A 15,012-nucleotide genomic window follows, 5' to 3' on the forward strand; every position below is an offset into this window, starting at 1 on the left:
TGTTGATATTTCTTCCAGCAATCTTAATTCCGGCTTGGGATTCATCTAGTCCAGCCTTTCGCATGATGAATTCTGCATATAAGTTAAATAAGCAGGGAGACAATATACAACCTTGTCGTACTCCTTTCCCTATTTTGAACCAATCAGTTGTTCCATATCCAGTTCTAACTGTAGCTTCTTGTCCCACATAGAGATTTCTCAGGAGACAGATGAGGTGATCAGGCACTCCCATTTCTTTAAGAACTTGCCATAGTTTGCTGTGGTCAACACAGTCAAAGGCTTTTGCATAGTCAATGAAGCAGAAGTAGACGTTTTTCTGGAACTCTCTAGCTTTCTCCATAATCCAGCGCATGTTTGCTATTTGGTCTCTGGTTCCTCTGCCCTTTCGAAATCCAGCTTGCACTTCTGGGAGTTCTCGGTCCACACACTGCCTAAGCCTGCCTTGTAGAATTTTAAGCATAACCTTGCTAGCGTGTGAAATGAGCGCAATTGTGCGGTAGTTGCAGCATTCTTTGGCACTGCCCTTCTTTGGAATTGGGATGTAGACTGATCTTCACCAAGCCTCTGGCCATTGCTGAGTTTTCCAAACTTGCTGGCATATTGGGTGTAGCACCTTAACAATATCATCTTTTAAAATTTTAAACAGTTCAGCTGGAATATCATCACTTCCACTGGCCTTGTTATTAGCAGTGCTTTCTAAGGCCCATTTGACTTCACTCTCCAAGATGTCTGGCTCAAGGTCAGCAACCACACTACCTGAGGTGTATGAGACCTCCATATCTTTCTGGTATAATTCCTCTGTGTATTCTTGCCACCTCTTCTTGATGTCTTCTGCTTCTGTTAGGTCCTTACCACTTTTGTCCTTGATTATGGTAATCTTTGTACGAAATGTTCCTTTCATATCTCCAATTTTCTTGAACAGATCTCTGGTTTTCCCCATTCTATTGTTTTCCTCTATTTCTTTACATTGCTCATTTAAGAAGACCCTCTTGTCTCTCCTTGCTGTTTTTTGGAAATCTGCATTCAGTTTCCTGTATCTTTCCCTATCTCCCTTGCATTTTGCTTGCCTCCTCTCCTCCGCTATTTGTAAGGCCTCGTTGGACAGCCATTTTGCTTTCTTGCATTTCCTTTTCCTTGGGATGGTTTTCGTTGCTGCCTCCTGTATAATGTTACGAGCCTCTATCCATAGTTCTTCAGGCACTCTGTCCACCAAATCTAAATCCTTAAACCTGTTCCTCACTTCCACTGTGTATTCATAAGGGATTTGATTCAAATTGTATCTTACTGGCCCAGTGGTTTTTCCTACTTTCTTCAGTTTAAGCTGGAATTTTGCTATAAGAAGCTGATGATCTGAGTTACAGTCAGCTCCAGGTCTTGTTTTTGCTGACTGTATAGAGCTTCTCCATCTTTGGCTGCAGAGAATATAATCAATCTGATTTCGATGCTGCCGATTTGGTGATATCCATGTGTAGAGTCGTCTCTTGTGTTGTTGGAAGAGAGTGTTTGTGATGACCAGCTTGTTCTCTTGACAGAACTCTATTAGCCTTTGCCCTGCTTCATTTTGAACTCCAAGGCCAAACTTGCCAGTTGTTCCTTTTATCTCTTGATTCCCTACTTTAGCATTCCAGTCCCCTGTAATGAGAAGAACATCCTTCTTTGGTGTCATTTCTAGAAGGTGTTGTAGGTCTTCATAGAATTGGTCAATTTCACTTTCTTCAGCACCGGTACCGTGTTTCCCCTTTTTTAAGACGTAGTCAGAAAGTAAGACATGGCAGGGGTTTTTTAGAAGTAGGAGAAATAAGACGTACCCTGAAAGTAAGCCATAGTGCCGCCATTGTCCCCATCGCCAGCAAAGCAGCTACCGGTAGAGGCGTGGGGGGGGGGAGACGCCTCTTGCCGGAGTTCTGCCCCGCCTGCTCCTGACTCGCGGGGAGAACAAAAGGGAGAGGCGCGAAAAAAAAGACGCCACTTCCTGTTCCTGCCGGGAGCAGCAAACCAGCGAGAGGCGCGGGAGAAAAAGGCGCCTCTTGCCGGAGTTCTGCAGCCTGCTTCTAGCGTGCAGGGAGCCAGAGAGCGAGAGGTGGGGAAAAAAAAAAGACTCCTCTTGCCCGAGCCCTGCCGCCACCGGGACTCAGAGGAAACTTGCTGACAAAGACGACTGAAGGAGCGAGAAGCACTGTCGCGTGCAAGGAGATAAATACAGGAGATAAAAACTGTAAGGAACCCCTGTTGAGAACTTGGCGCTTTTGAAGCTTCTCTCCTTCTTTCCCTCTGTCCCACTGTCACTGAAGCTTTTTCCACACTCCATACATTTAAAGGGTTTTTCCCCTGTGTGAGTTCGTTTATGTATTCGAAGAATTCCACTACAACTGAAGCTACTACCACACTCCATACATTTAAAGGGTTTCTCCCCTGTGTGAGTTCGGAGGTGTAGTCGAAGTTGCCCACTGCCACTGAAGCTCTTTCCACACTCCATACATTTAAATGGTTTTTCCCCTGTGTGAGTTCGTTGATGTACTCGAAGTTGTCCACTTCGACTGAAGCTCTTTCCACACTCCATACATTTAAAGGGTTTCTCCCCTGTGTGAGTTCGTTGATGGACTCGAAGTTGCCCACTGTCACTGAAGCTCTTTCCACACTCCATACATTTAAATGGTTTATCCCCTGTGTGAGTTCGGTGGTGTATTCGAAGTTTCCCACTGTCACTGAAGCTTTTTCCACACTCCATACATTTAAAGGGTTTCTCCCCTGTGTGAGTTCGTTGATGTAATTGAAGTTGTCCACTTTGACTGAAGCTCTTTTCACACTCCATACATTTAAAGTGTTTCTCCCCTGTGTGAGTTCGTTGATGTACTCGAAGTTGCCCACTGTCACTGAAGCTCTTTCCACATTCCATACATTTAAATGGTTTCTCCCCTGTGTGAGTTCGGTGGTGTATTTGAAGTTTTCCACTGTCACTGAAGCTTTTTTCACACTCCATACATTTAAAGGGTTTTTCCCCTGTGTGAGTTCGCTGATGCTTTCTAAGGTCTCCACTTTGACTGAAGCACTTTCCACACTCTGTACATTTAAAGGGTTTCTCCCCTGTGTGTGTTCGCTGATGGTTTCTGAGGTTTCCAGTTTGACTGAAGCTCTTTCCACACTCTATACATTTGAATGGTTTCTTCGTTATTCCTTTTGAAATTACAGATGACCCCCCAGAATTCTTGCTTGTCTTCTCCATCGTCTGCTTCAGAGTGCAGGGAGAGAATATCCTGTTGGGGATTCATGGGAGAGAACAAAGGAATATGACACACATAAAGTTCAATTAGTACTCATCCCAATTACTATTTATCATTATTATGTGCCACCGGATCTCGTGCCCGTTTTCTGACACAGGACTATACTAGTGTAAATTCTCTGCCCAGGCCTCTCTCTTACGGTCCTTTCTCCATTTGCCTTGCTGGCCAGAGACTCCTGGACGTACCTCCTCTATTTCAATGCGGAATATGTCTCACACTGAAGCAGCTCGATATTAAACATCAATATATAACTGTACTTAATGGAAACTTCAGCCTTGGATATGTAGCACTGATTCATTCCTGGGTTGAGGCTGTTAGTTTTATTGCTGGAGACACAAATTTATTCCTGATCCATCAAACACATTAATTTTATGTCATGGGGTGTTGGGGCCAGGGTAGTACCTCTCGTCGGGGACATATAGGGCTCTTTCTGGGGTAATTTGTCCACCATTAATCCCCAACCTGTACTCATCAAACTGGGAAGGGAGCCCAACCAGTAGAAGGATCAGGAAAACTCTGATCCTAAACCTCCGCTGCCTTGTGTGAATATCTTCAGGAATAGAAGAGGCTAAGAAGTAAACACTACAGGAATTGTAAGTGGAGTCCTTAAGACGACTGTGTTGGAGTGTTGTGGGTATCAAGGAGTTAACCCTCTATGCTAAGTGGAAATGCTGACTCAGTTTCATGTGGTGAGTCAGCATCCCAAGAGATGGGGCGCTGCTGAATTGGTCTATAGCCAGCTAGTTAGGATACAGAAGTATGCTTGACTTCCCCACACTGGCTTCTCCTCTGTATGTAGGAAGACTGAGTTATGGTACTTTATGATGCTGCAGGGCTTCAACTGGAACAAAGCCCTCTGGAAATACAGTGCTTCATATGGGGCTTCTACGGGTCCGAATATATTGCATCATGTTGCATGGTGCCTTGTACACCTCCTTCCGGTACCTCCTGTGGCCAAGCTGTTGCCAAACATATTGTTCTACTTCACTTTGGACCATATCAGCAGAGCTGTGAAGGTAGGGCTGCCATACGTCTGTTTCCTCCCGAGAATCAAGCACTTAAAATAGCATCCGGGAGGATTGTCGCAAGATCGGCAAAAGGTCCACCTAGTCGTAGGGTAAGACTGCTGTTTCTATGGGGAAAATAATCAAGAACTTCAGAAGCTGTTATTCTGGAGAGAATTTATCCCCAAAAAAAGCTGAACATCTCTGTCCGGATTTTTGCATTTTTAAATGGGGCAAACCTGCCAGAGAAGATGGGGATAGAATTGTTAGCCCTGCGGGGGGGAGGTTTCTCCTTGGCTGGTCCTAGTGGGAAGAGGATGCTGGACGAGGTGGGCCCTGATCCTAATCCAGCAGGACTTTTCTTAAGTTCCCACAAACTGAATTATTATTATTATTATTATTATTATTATTATTATTATTATTATTTATTCATACCCGCCCATCTGGCTGGGTTTCCCCAGCCACTCTGGGCGGCTTCCAACAGAAAAATAAAATGACCAATTAAACATTAAAAGCCTCCCTAAACAGGGCTGCCTTCAGATATCTTCTAAAAATCTGGTAGCTGTTTTTCTCTTTGACATCCGATGGGAGGGGGTTCCACAGGCGGGCACCACTACCGAGAAGGCCCTCTGCCTGGTTCCCTGTAACTCGGCTTCTCGCAACGAGGGAACCGCCAGAAGGCCCACCGTACTGGACCTCAGTGTCCAGGCAGAATGATGTGGGTGGAGACGCTCCTTCAGGTATACTGGACCGAGGCCATTTAGGACTTTAAAGGTCAGCACCAATTGTGCTCGGAAACGTACTGGGTCTCGGCGGCCACGCCCATTCACCTGTCTAGTTGCCGCATTCTGGATTAGTTGTAGTTTCCGGGTCACCTTCAAAGCGCATTGCAGTAGTCCAAGCGGGAGATAACTAGAGCCACTCTGGCGAGACAGTCAGCAGGCAGGTAGGGTCTCAGCCTGCATACCAGATAGAGCTGATAGACTGCTGCCCTGGACACAGAACTGACCTGCGCCTCCATGGACAGCTGTGAGTCCAAAATGACTCCCAGGCTGTGCACCTGGTCCTTCAGGGGCAGTTACCCCATTCAGAACCAGGAATCCTTCAAACCTGCCCACCCTCTGTCCCCCCAAAACAGTACATCTGTCTTGTCAGGATTCAACCTCAATCCGTTAGCCGCCATACATCCTCCAGACCCTCAAACAGGACTTTCACCACCTTCACTGGTTCCAATTTGAAACGAGACCTACAAAGATACAGTCTCCCAGGTAAGAGGAAGGACATACCTCTCAATTGGTGCAGGGACAAAGTCTCTACATTTTTCTGTTTCAAGCAAGGAGTTGAGCTCAGACTTTCAGATCAGAGCCTCTCCTGGGCGGAATAAGTAAAACGGAAGTGCCATTTATGTCACTGTAAAAGCATTCAAAAATATTCACCTGTCGAATAAGTATAAGAAAGTACCTGGTGTCCCGTTAAGGGCTAATAGAAGTATTATGGTCTCAGCATTTGTGGGCTGCAGGCTGTAAAAGGTCTGGAATTCAGATTTAATCCTAATTTCTTGTTTAATTATTTCTCCAGTAAATTAATGAAAGACATTTGTGAATCCAAACTGATAGGTGTTTTTCAGCCAAATCACAGTTTCAAGTATTGCTTGCTTTGTAAAGCTGTGGGAGAGGCATACATTTCAGCAAAAGAATTTGATCAAGTTAATGTGTTTTAATCAGCTATTGACAAACCAAATCATCTCTTCAAAAAGCTACTGAGATTTATAAATCACTTTATGTTTCAAAAATAAAAAGTTCCCTCCCTCTCTCTCTCTATTTCCCACTCACCCCTCCTCCCTCCCTCCCTCCCTCCCTTCTCTGTCTCTTCCTTCCCTCTCCCTCCCCCCTCTCTTTCCTTCCTTCCTTCCTTCCTTCCTTCCTTCCTTCCTTCCTTCCTTCCTTCCTTCCTTCTCTCTCTCTCTTCCCCCTCCCTCCCCACCCTGCACTTTTATTCTGTGGTAGCAGGACTGCCACTGCTTTGGAACATGTAGCAGAGATCATGGTTACAAGGAACAGGTTGGATGTGAAATACATCTGTGTTTGAAATAGGATTGGCCGGGGGGGGGGCAGAAGGTAATCTCGCCTAGGGCGCAAAAAACCCTAGCACCGGCCCTGCACTCACATACTGTCTGTAAATTTGGCAAGCTCACACCCCTTGCCTGTAATACTGGCAATTCCTGGCCTACAGATTCACAGCCCTGGGTGTAGAGCATCCAGCCACAGGTATTGTCTATCATGAAAATGCCCCAGACTGGGACGGCTCATGGATTTACTATCTTTGGATGCAGATAGATTGTATCTCCGTTTGTAACTCACTCTGACATTGCCTACAAAAAATAAAAGCCATAGAAATGCCTTCAGGATATTCTTATAAACCCTGAAAGCCTTTCTATAGCATCCTTCCCCCATATTCCTAGATTGGTGTACATCATCATCATCGATTAACCATGCAGTGCAATGGAAGCCTGAGAGAGAGGAAAAGGTCTCTGGCTACTTCCTGGGAGGGGATTCCAGAAGCAAAGAGCCGCTTTGGAGAAGGCCTCCTCCTCCCTCCTCCCTCTCAGGACCTTCCAGCTTTTTCTCTCTTCTCCTCTCCAAGGTGGACCAATGGTTTGACCTGGTATAATTCAGCCCACAGCATGCAATGCAGTAGTTTGCATGAACAGGGAGAAGATTGAGCTTCCAGGAAGGAAAGGGTGTGGAAATTCCCCCTCCCCTTTATCAGGCAGCTCTCTCTGGTCAACTTGAAAGAGTGGCAGATTATTGGGCAAGAGGCAGAAGGCAAGGCAGACCCACCAGAGATTCCTCCTCCAGCGTCCAAGGCTGGAGACATCTCTCCAAAAGGAAGAGCCTCTCTCCCTCTCTCTCCTCCCTCCCTCCCCGGCTGGGCTTCTATCCCCCAGGGATGCCGCCATTCCTCCCTCAGGCCCCCAGTTTCCTCTGCCCACCTCCCTCCGCCCCACAGTCTCCCCTGCGCCCAGAAACCCCCCTTGCCACCGCTCACCCCTCGCCCTCTGCGACGAATCTCTCCCGAGTGGGCGCACCAACCTCTACATCCGGAGGGGCCTCCCATGACGAGCAGGGAGGGGGAGAGGGGGGGCTCTATTCTGGCCTATTTCACTTCCTTTAACTCTTTCGTGGACTCCGTCTCTCCATCAAGGAGTTTAAGTTAAGGCAAGAGCGCCCAGGGGGTGCAGGGCAGTTGAGCATCGGTTGAGCCCCCCGGAAAGAGAGACGTGTGTGGAGGGGAGGGCGCTGCAAAGGAGATGGCAGCTGGATTGCGTGGATCGGGGGCCTTAAGCACCTCTTGGACCCCCAGGAAAAAGAAACATGGGGGGGCCTCGATTGTGTCACGCAAACCCTGCAGATGTTGGGCCCCCACTTCGCAGCTGGATTGCGGGGGATCGGAGCCCCTGCTTGGGAGGCCCAGGAGAGGGGCTTTTTTGCGGGCAGGGGAGAAACTTGGCTTAATTTCACCCGAGTCAAAGACCCAGTTTGGGACATTGCGTCCACACAAAGACATCCTCAATGGCGCCCTGCTGGAGGACTCACCTGGTCCATAAAACAAAAACACCCGGCTAGCCCCCCCCCCCCATAGATATGGCTCTGTTTCCAGGGTGGTCTCTGTCCTTTTCTCTCGCCCCCCCCCAATAGCCCACTTTCCCCACGCAGCCTCTTTGTCCTCTCTGGTCCCCCGCCTCCCTCGCTCGCTGTTCTTCCCCAATATAAAGCGGAGTAGGGGGGTAGTCAACCAACACCCCTCCTCCGCTTCGGAAAACCTCTCACTTCTCAAAGGGTCCTTTTGGCCGTCTGGAAACTTCCGACCTATAGACACTTCGGGCTCCTTGTCGAACGCGCGCGTCTCTAGAGCTACGTTCGCAGAGCAGCCCCTGTCTGTGTGCGGATGGAAACAGGAAGTGATGGCGCTGCCTTTGGCCTCCTGCTCTTGGGGCTCCGTCGGGAAATTGCCCCCTCCTCCCCCCAAGTTGCCTCTCTTCCCCACAGCGGAGAGTCGAAATGGGGGCGGGAGCGGATGGCTTGCCATTTCTGTATGAGTTTATGGATTAATGTTTCCATCCACAGCAGGGTGGCAACTGCACACTTATTTTTCCTTATTTTTCTTTTATTGTATCATTTAAATAGAGTTGAGGGTCTTATGTAGCCTCTTCCTGGCTCCTCAAAAAGGCCAGAATATGAAGAAAGACATAATCAATGGCTCCTTAAAACAGGACTAGCTAATAAGGAGGCAGTGATAAGACGCAGGGGCCATGCTGATTTATTGCAATTATTTGTGTACAGTAGTTTAAATTATACACACATTTATTTATCTGTGACTATTATTATTTATTTCATAGAATCATAGAGTTGGAAGAGACCACAAGGGCCATCCAGTCCAACCCCCTGCCAAGCAGGAAACACCATCAAAGCATTTCTGACAGATGGCTCTCAAGCCTCTGCTTAAAGACCTCCAAAGCAGGAGACTCCACCACACTCCTTGGCAGCAAATTCCACTGTCAAACAGCTCTTACTGTCAAGAAGTTCCTCCTAAGGCATCGTTTCCAGGCCGTTGACCATTTTGGTTGCCCTCTTCTGGACACGTTCCAGCTTATCAGTATCCTTCTTGAACTGAGGTGCCCAGAACTGGACACAGTACTCAAGGTGAGGTCTCACCAGAGCAGAATACAGTGGTACTATTACTTCCCTTGATCTAGACGCTATACTCCTATTGATGCAGCCCAGAATTGCATTGGCTTTTTTAGCTGCTGCATCACACTGTTGACTCATGTCAAGTTTGTGGTCTACCAAGACTCCTAGATCCTTTTCACATGTACTGCTCTCAAGCCAGGTGTCTCCCATCCTGTATTTGTGCCCTTCTTCTTCTTCTTTCTGCCCAGGTGTAATACTTTACATTTCTCCCTGTTAAAATTCATCTTGTTTGCTTTGGCCCAGTTGTCTAATCTGTTTATCTGTTTATTATTTATACCCTGCTCATCTGGCTGGGTTTCCCCGGCCACTTTGGGTGGCTCCCAACAGAATATTAAAAACACAGTAAAACATCAACATTAAAAACTTCCCTAAACTGGGTTGCCTTCATAAATATATATCAATATATGGTTTCCAATTATTGTTTTTCCTATGTCTTTAGCAGTTGCCTTCCAAAAACATCTGGAAACCCAGGTTTGGGAAACCCTGATATGTACAGTGATTTGCTTGCAGGAAGACTCCCCAGAAGAATGACGGAAGAATTAGTTCAAAATAATAATAATAAAATAATAATAATAATAATAATAATAATAATAAATTTATTTATACTCCCACCTATCTGGCTGGATTTCCTCAGCCATTCTGGGTGGCTTCCAACAGAATATAAAAAATACATTAAAACGTCAATCATTAAAAACTTCCCAAAACGTCAGATAGTGGTTTATTTCTTTGATATATGATGGGAGGGCATTCCACAGAGCAGGCGCCACTACCAAGAAGGTCCTCTTCCTGGTTCCCTGTAACTTGGCTTCTCGTAGTGAGGGAACTGCCAGAAGGCCCTCAGTGCTGGACATCAGTGTCCGGGCAGAACAATGGGGGTGGAGACACTCCTTCAGGTATACTGGACCAAGGCCGTTAGGGCTTTAAAGGTCAGCACCAACACTTTGAATTGTGCTCAAAAAATACTTGGAGCCAATGTAGGTCTTTCAAGACCGGTGTTATGTGGTCTCGGCGGCCGTTCCCAGTCACCTGTCTAGCTGCCGCATTCTGGATTAGTTGTAGTTTGCAGGTCACCTTCAAAAGTAGACCCACGTAGAGTGCATTGCAGTAGTCCAAGTGGGAGATAACTAGAGCATGCACCACTCTGGCGAGACAGTCTGCAGGCAGGTAGGGTCTCAGCCTGCATACCAGATGCAGCTGGTAGACATTGCCCTGGACACAGAATTGACCTGTGCCTTAATGGACAGCTGTGAGCCCAAAATGACTCCCAGGCTGTGCACCTGGTCCTTCAGGAGCAGAGTTACCCCATTCAGAACCAGGAGTCCTTCAAACCTGCCCACCCTCTGTCTTGTTAGGATTAATCATCTGTCTTGTTAGGATTAATCAATGCGTTCCTATGGGCTCCGGGGGACTGGCGGCGGCGGCGGAGCTTGCTCTCTTGGCTCGGGGAAGGCATGCAGGCAATTGCTCTCTTGCCTGCCTGCCTTTCCCGAGCCAAGAGAGCAAGTGCTGCCACTGCAAGTCCCCAAGCCGAAACGCGAGGAACACAACGGGGATGGGACGGGGCTTCAGAAGCCTCGTCCTCTCCCCGCTATGTTTTTTAAAATATATATATATATAAATATATATAAAAAGAGCTTTATTTAAATTCTTTAAAAAGATTACATAAAACCATAAACAGATAAACGGATAAATGAAAATGATACAAAAATAGACAGACTATGGAAATATAGTCAGAAAATAAACATCAAACTTATCAAATAGTTGAAATTAAAAGGAAGGGAGAAGAAAGGGAGAAAAGAAAAAAGAAAAAGAAAAAACTACATATGGGATATTATGCAACGAATATTCCCGATAATCAATTTTATATCAAATATACATTAATAATATATCAATTCTATATCATAGTAAAAGGATAATAAGGCAGAAAAGAGGAAGGGAAAAAAGAAAAAAGAAAAAAAATTACTTCCTGTTGTTTGAATACCGTTTTTCTTTACATAATTTCTTTTATCTTGCTTTACCTCAGTTAATTTTTACACATGTTCTCTAATTTTCCCTTTATATCTTTCAGTCTAAGCAAATCACCAGATCTATATTCATTCCTTCTTTTTTCAAAAAGTCCTCAACATACTTCCATTCTTTTTTACAAATTTGTCTGGGGGTATTCCTAATTGCTGCTGTCATTTTTGAGAGATTCATAAATTCTACTAATTTCTCCTGCCATTCTAAAATAGTCAGGATTCTCTCTCCTTTCCACTGTTTTCCAATTAGGAGTCTTGCTGCTGCGGATACGTAGAGGTCCTCTCCCCGCTATGTGACAGGTGGAAAGATCCTGCGCTTTCCCCCCACCCCGCCTGCGCTTCGGCTTCCTCGGCAAAGGCAAGCGAGCAGGCTGTCTGCCTGCTTGCCTTCGCCGAGGAAGCACCGTTCTATGCCGGCAGTGTGCAGCGAGGGGGGAGGAGCGCTTCTCTCCCCCGCTGCCTTGCCGCGCACCTCCAGCTTCTCCGAAGCCCCGTCCCATGCCAGCGGTGCGCGTCGAGGCGAGGCAGCACTTCTCCCCCCTGCCACCTCCCGCCTGTCTTTCCTGGCATGGTGTACGCGGCTGTGCGGTGGCTCCGGGGGACGGAGCCGAATCGCAGTGGGCGCTGCTTGCCCCCGCCTGTCTTCCCCAAGCCAAGGGGAAGACAGGCAGGGGCAGCCACTGCACCGCCTCATTTCGGCTCCGTCCCCCCTGGCAAAGGAAGATCAGCTCTCAGCCCATCATTATTCAGCACCAGCTCTCCAGATGCACACACCCCTCCCTAACATTGCATCTTGCATTCTACTATTTTAAGACGTTACCTGCATTACTTTCCGCACACCTTACATTTAAAGGGTTTCTGACTTGTGAAAGTTCATTGATGGTTTGTAAGGTTTCCATTTTACTGAAGCTCCTTCGACACTCCATATTTAAATGGCTTCACCCATGTGAGTTCGTTGATGTTTTCTAAGTGTCCTACTTCCAGTGTAGCTTTTTCCACACTCCAAGCATTTAAATGGTTTCTCCCCTGTGTGAGTTCGGTGGTGTATTCGAAGTTGCCCACTGGCACTGAAGCTTTTTCCACACTCCATACATTTAAATGGTTTCTCCCCTGTGTGAGTTCGGTGATGTATTCTAAGGTCTCCACTTTGAATGAAGCTCTTTCCACATTCTGTACATTTAAAGGGTTTCTCCCCTGTGTGAGTTTGTTGATGTATTCTAAGTGTCCCACTGTCACTGAAGCTTTTCCCACACTCCATACATTTAAAGGGTTTCTCCCCTGTGTGGGTTCGTTGATGTTTTCTAAGTTTCCCCCTTTCACTGAAGCTTTTTCCACACTCCGTACATTTAAATGGTTTCTCCCCTGTGTGACTTCGGTGGTGTAATCGAAGTTTCCCACTGGCACTGAAGCTTTTTCCACACTCCATACATTTAAATGGTTTCTCCCCTGTGTGGGTTCGTTGATGTTTTCTAAGTGTCCCACTGTCACTGAAGCTTTTTCCACACTCCCTACATTTAAAGGGTTTCTCCCCTGTGTGGGTTCGTTGATGTCTTCTAAGTGTCCAACTGCCAATGAAGCTTTTTCCACACTCCATACATTTAAATGGTTTCTCCCCTGTGTGGGTTCGTTGATGTTTTCTAAGTGTCCCACTGTCACTGAAGCTTTTTCCACACTCCATACATTTAAATGGTTTCTCCCCTGTGTGAGTTCGGTGATGTATTCTAAGGTCTCCACTTTGAATGAAGCTCTTTCCACATTCTGTACATTTAAAGGGTTTCTCCCCTGTGTGAGTTCGTTGATGTATTCTAAGTGTCCCACTGGCACTGAAGCTTTTTCCACACTCCATACATTTAAAGGGTTTCTCCCCCGTGTGAGTTCGCTGATGATTTCTAAGGTCTCCACTTTGACTGAAGCTCTTTCCACACTCTATACATTTAAATGGTTTCTTCGTTATTCCTTTTGAAATTACAGGTGGCCCCCCAGGATTCTTCCCTGTCTTCTCCATCGTCTGCTTCAGAGTGCAGGGAAAGAATATCCTGTTGGTGTTTCATGGGAGAGAACAAAGGAATATGACACACATCAAGTTCAATTCGTACTCTTCCCAATTACTATTTATCATTATTATGTGCCACCTGATCTCGTGCCCGTTTTCTGACACACGACTATCCTAGTGTAAATTCTCTGCCCAGGCCTCTCTCTTACGGTCCTTTCTCCATTTGCCTTGCTGGCCAGAGACTCCTGGATGTACGTCTCCATTTCAATGAGGAATATGTGCCACACTGAAAAAACTCAATATTAAACATCAATATATAACTGTACTTAATGGAAACTTCAGCCTTGGATATGTAGCACTGATTCATTCATGGGATGAGGCTGTTAGTTTTATTGCTGGAGACACAAATTTATTCCTGATCTATCAAATACATTAATAGTATTATGTCATGGGGTGTTGGGGCCGGGTTAGTACCTCTCGTCGGGGACATACAGGGCTCTTTCTGGGGTAATTTGTCCACCATTAATCCCCAACCTGTACTCAACTCTCACCTGTGGGTCCTGGAAGCCGTAAGCATTCAACAGGAGACACAACCCAGGAAACAGCTGTGACAGGCCAGCTAAGCCAGGTGAGGATAGTTGATGGGTCTCAATCCCTTGGTGAGTCAGGAACTTTCACTGCATGCGATGACAGGCTCTGGCAGCTTGAGCAGATGAGACTAACAGTCAAGCAGGTGGTTTCTGCAAGTGCTGTAAAGGGAAGTGAGGGGCTCATCAACCTGGGAAGGGAGCCTAACCAGTAGAAGGATCATGAAAACTCTGATCCTAAACCTCTGCTGCCTTGTGGGATATCTTGGAGGGGGGGCAAAGAATTCCTGGGCAGGAGGGCGATTCCTCCTCCAGCACCCAAGGATGGAGACATGTCTCCAAAAGGAAGAGTCTCTCTCTCTCCCCCTCCCTCTCTCCCCAGCTGGGCTTCTATCCCTCAGGGATGCTTGCATTCCTCCCTCAGGCCCCCAGTTTCCTCTGCCCACCTCCCTCTGTCCCACAGTCTCCCCTGCGCCCAGAAACCCCCCATGCCACCGTTCACCCCTCGCCCTCTGCGCCGAGCTGAATCTCTCCCGGGCGCACCACCCTCTCCATCCGGAGGGGCCTCCCAAGATGAGCATGGAGGTGGGATGGAGGTCTCTATCCAGGCCTACGGTATTTCACTTCCTTTAACCCTTTCGTGGACTCTGTCTCTCCATCAAGGCACAGGAGCGCCTTGAGGGATTCCGGTGGGGGGGGGGACGCCAGAAAGCGGGGCGCATTATGTTTCTGTCCTAGGTTCAAATTCAGCCCTGCTTGGGGATAAGGGTCCTCGTCGGGACCTCCTGCAAAGGCGCCCCAGGGGTGCAGGGCAGCTGAGCATCGCTTGCCCTCAAGCAGTAGGACAGCTGCAAAGGAGATCGTGCAATGCAATCCCTGTAGGTGCTGGGTCCTCACTTTGCAGCTGGGTTGCATGGGTTGGAGCCCCTGCCGATGGGATCCAGGAAAGGATCTTGTATTGCGGGTGGGGGTCTCTCTGTCCTTTTCTTCCCACCCTCTCTAATCTTCCTCTTCCCACTGCATCTTCGCCTCTTTGTCCTCTCTGCTGATCCGCCTCCTTTGCTCACGAATCTGGTTTTATTCCCAGAAATAAGACTGTGGGGGGCGTGCTATTCCACCGACACCCCTTCTCACCTTTGTAAAACCTCCCACTTCTCAGGGGTCTTTCCTTAGGGCCACCAGGAATTTTCTGACACTTCACGGTTCTTTTTGAACGCAGGAGCCCATAGAGCTATGCTAACAGAGCACCCCCTGTGTGTTAGGATGGGGACCGGCCGTGAAGGAACAGCCTTTTGTGTCCTGGGGGGGGGGGGCTACGGCCTGAAATTGCCCCCGTCCCCAAGTTGGTGGGGATGGGAGCGGGTGACTGCAGAGGGGA

General features: G+C 47.3%; 2 protein-coding genes across 5 annotated transcripts in view; both read right to left on the reverse strand.

Moving 5' to 3' along the window:
• LOC132591128 (uncharacterized) overlaps positions 1-13,735 on the reverse strand; it is a 47,981-nt gene extending 34,246 nt beyond the window's left edge. For 3 of the 4 annotated variants that reach the window (XM_088664017.1, XM_088664009.1, XM_088664010.1), the window contains exon 1: positions 13,599-13,735. Coding sequence is in view for 1 of the 4 variants with exons in the window: in XM_088664019.1 (XP_088520145.1) it covers positions 2,449-3,223 (775 nt within the window). In the remaining 3 variants the exon portion in view is untranslated. Of the gene's footprint in view, positions 1-2,448; positions 4,414-5,571; positions 5,950-7,333; positions 7,946-13,598 lie in introns of those variants that run through there. The other variant, XM_088664019.1, reaches the window with a different exon arrangement.
• On the reverse strand, positions 9,616-13,737 carry LOC118078626 (uncharacterized). Its single transcript, XM_060268678.2, has 2 exons — positions 13,599-13,737; positions 9,616-13,090 (listed from the first exon to the last, which is right to left on the reverse strand). The coding sequence occupies exons 1-2, from the start codon at positions 13,622-13,624 to the stop codon at positions 11,983-11,985; spliced, it is 1,134 nt and encodes a 377-aa protein (XP_060124661.2). The 5' UTR covers positions 13,625-13,737; the 3' UTR covers positions 9,616-11,982.
• Positions 13,738-15,012: the final 1,275 nt, after the last annotated feature.

The sequence above is a fragment of the Zootoca vivipara genome, chromosome 2 (genome assembly GCF_965207765.1).
Source record: "Zootoca vivipara chromosome 2, rZooViv2.hap1.1, whole genome shotgun sequence".
Classification (NCBI taxonomy): Eukaryota; Metazoa; Chordata; class Lepidosauria; order Squamata; family Lacertidae; genus Zootoca; species Zootoca vivipara.

Excerpts from the sequence above, each read along its gene's own strand:
- LOC118078626 (XM_060268678.2), bottom strand. The coding sequence starts at position 13,624 with ATGCTTACGGCTTCCAGGACCCACAG. Across the intron at positions 13,091-13,598 it reads ACGGCTTCCAGGACCCACAG|GATATTCTTTCCCTGCACTC; the intron begins GTGAGAGTTGAG and ends AAACACCAACAG.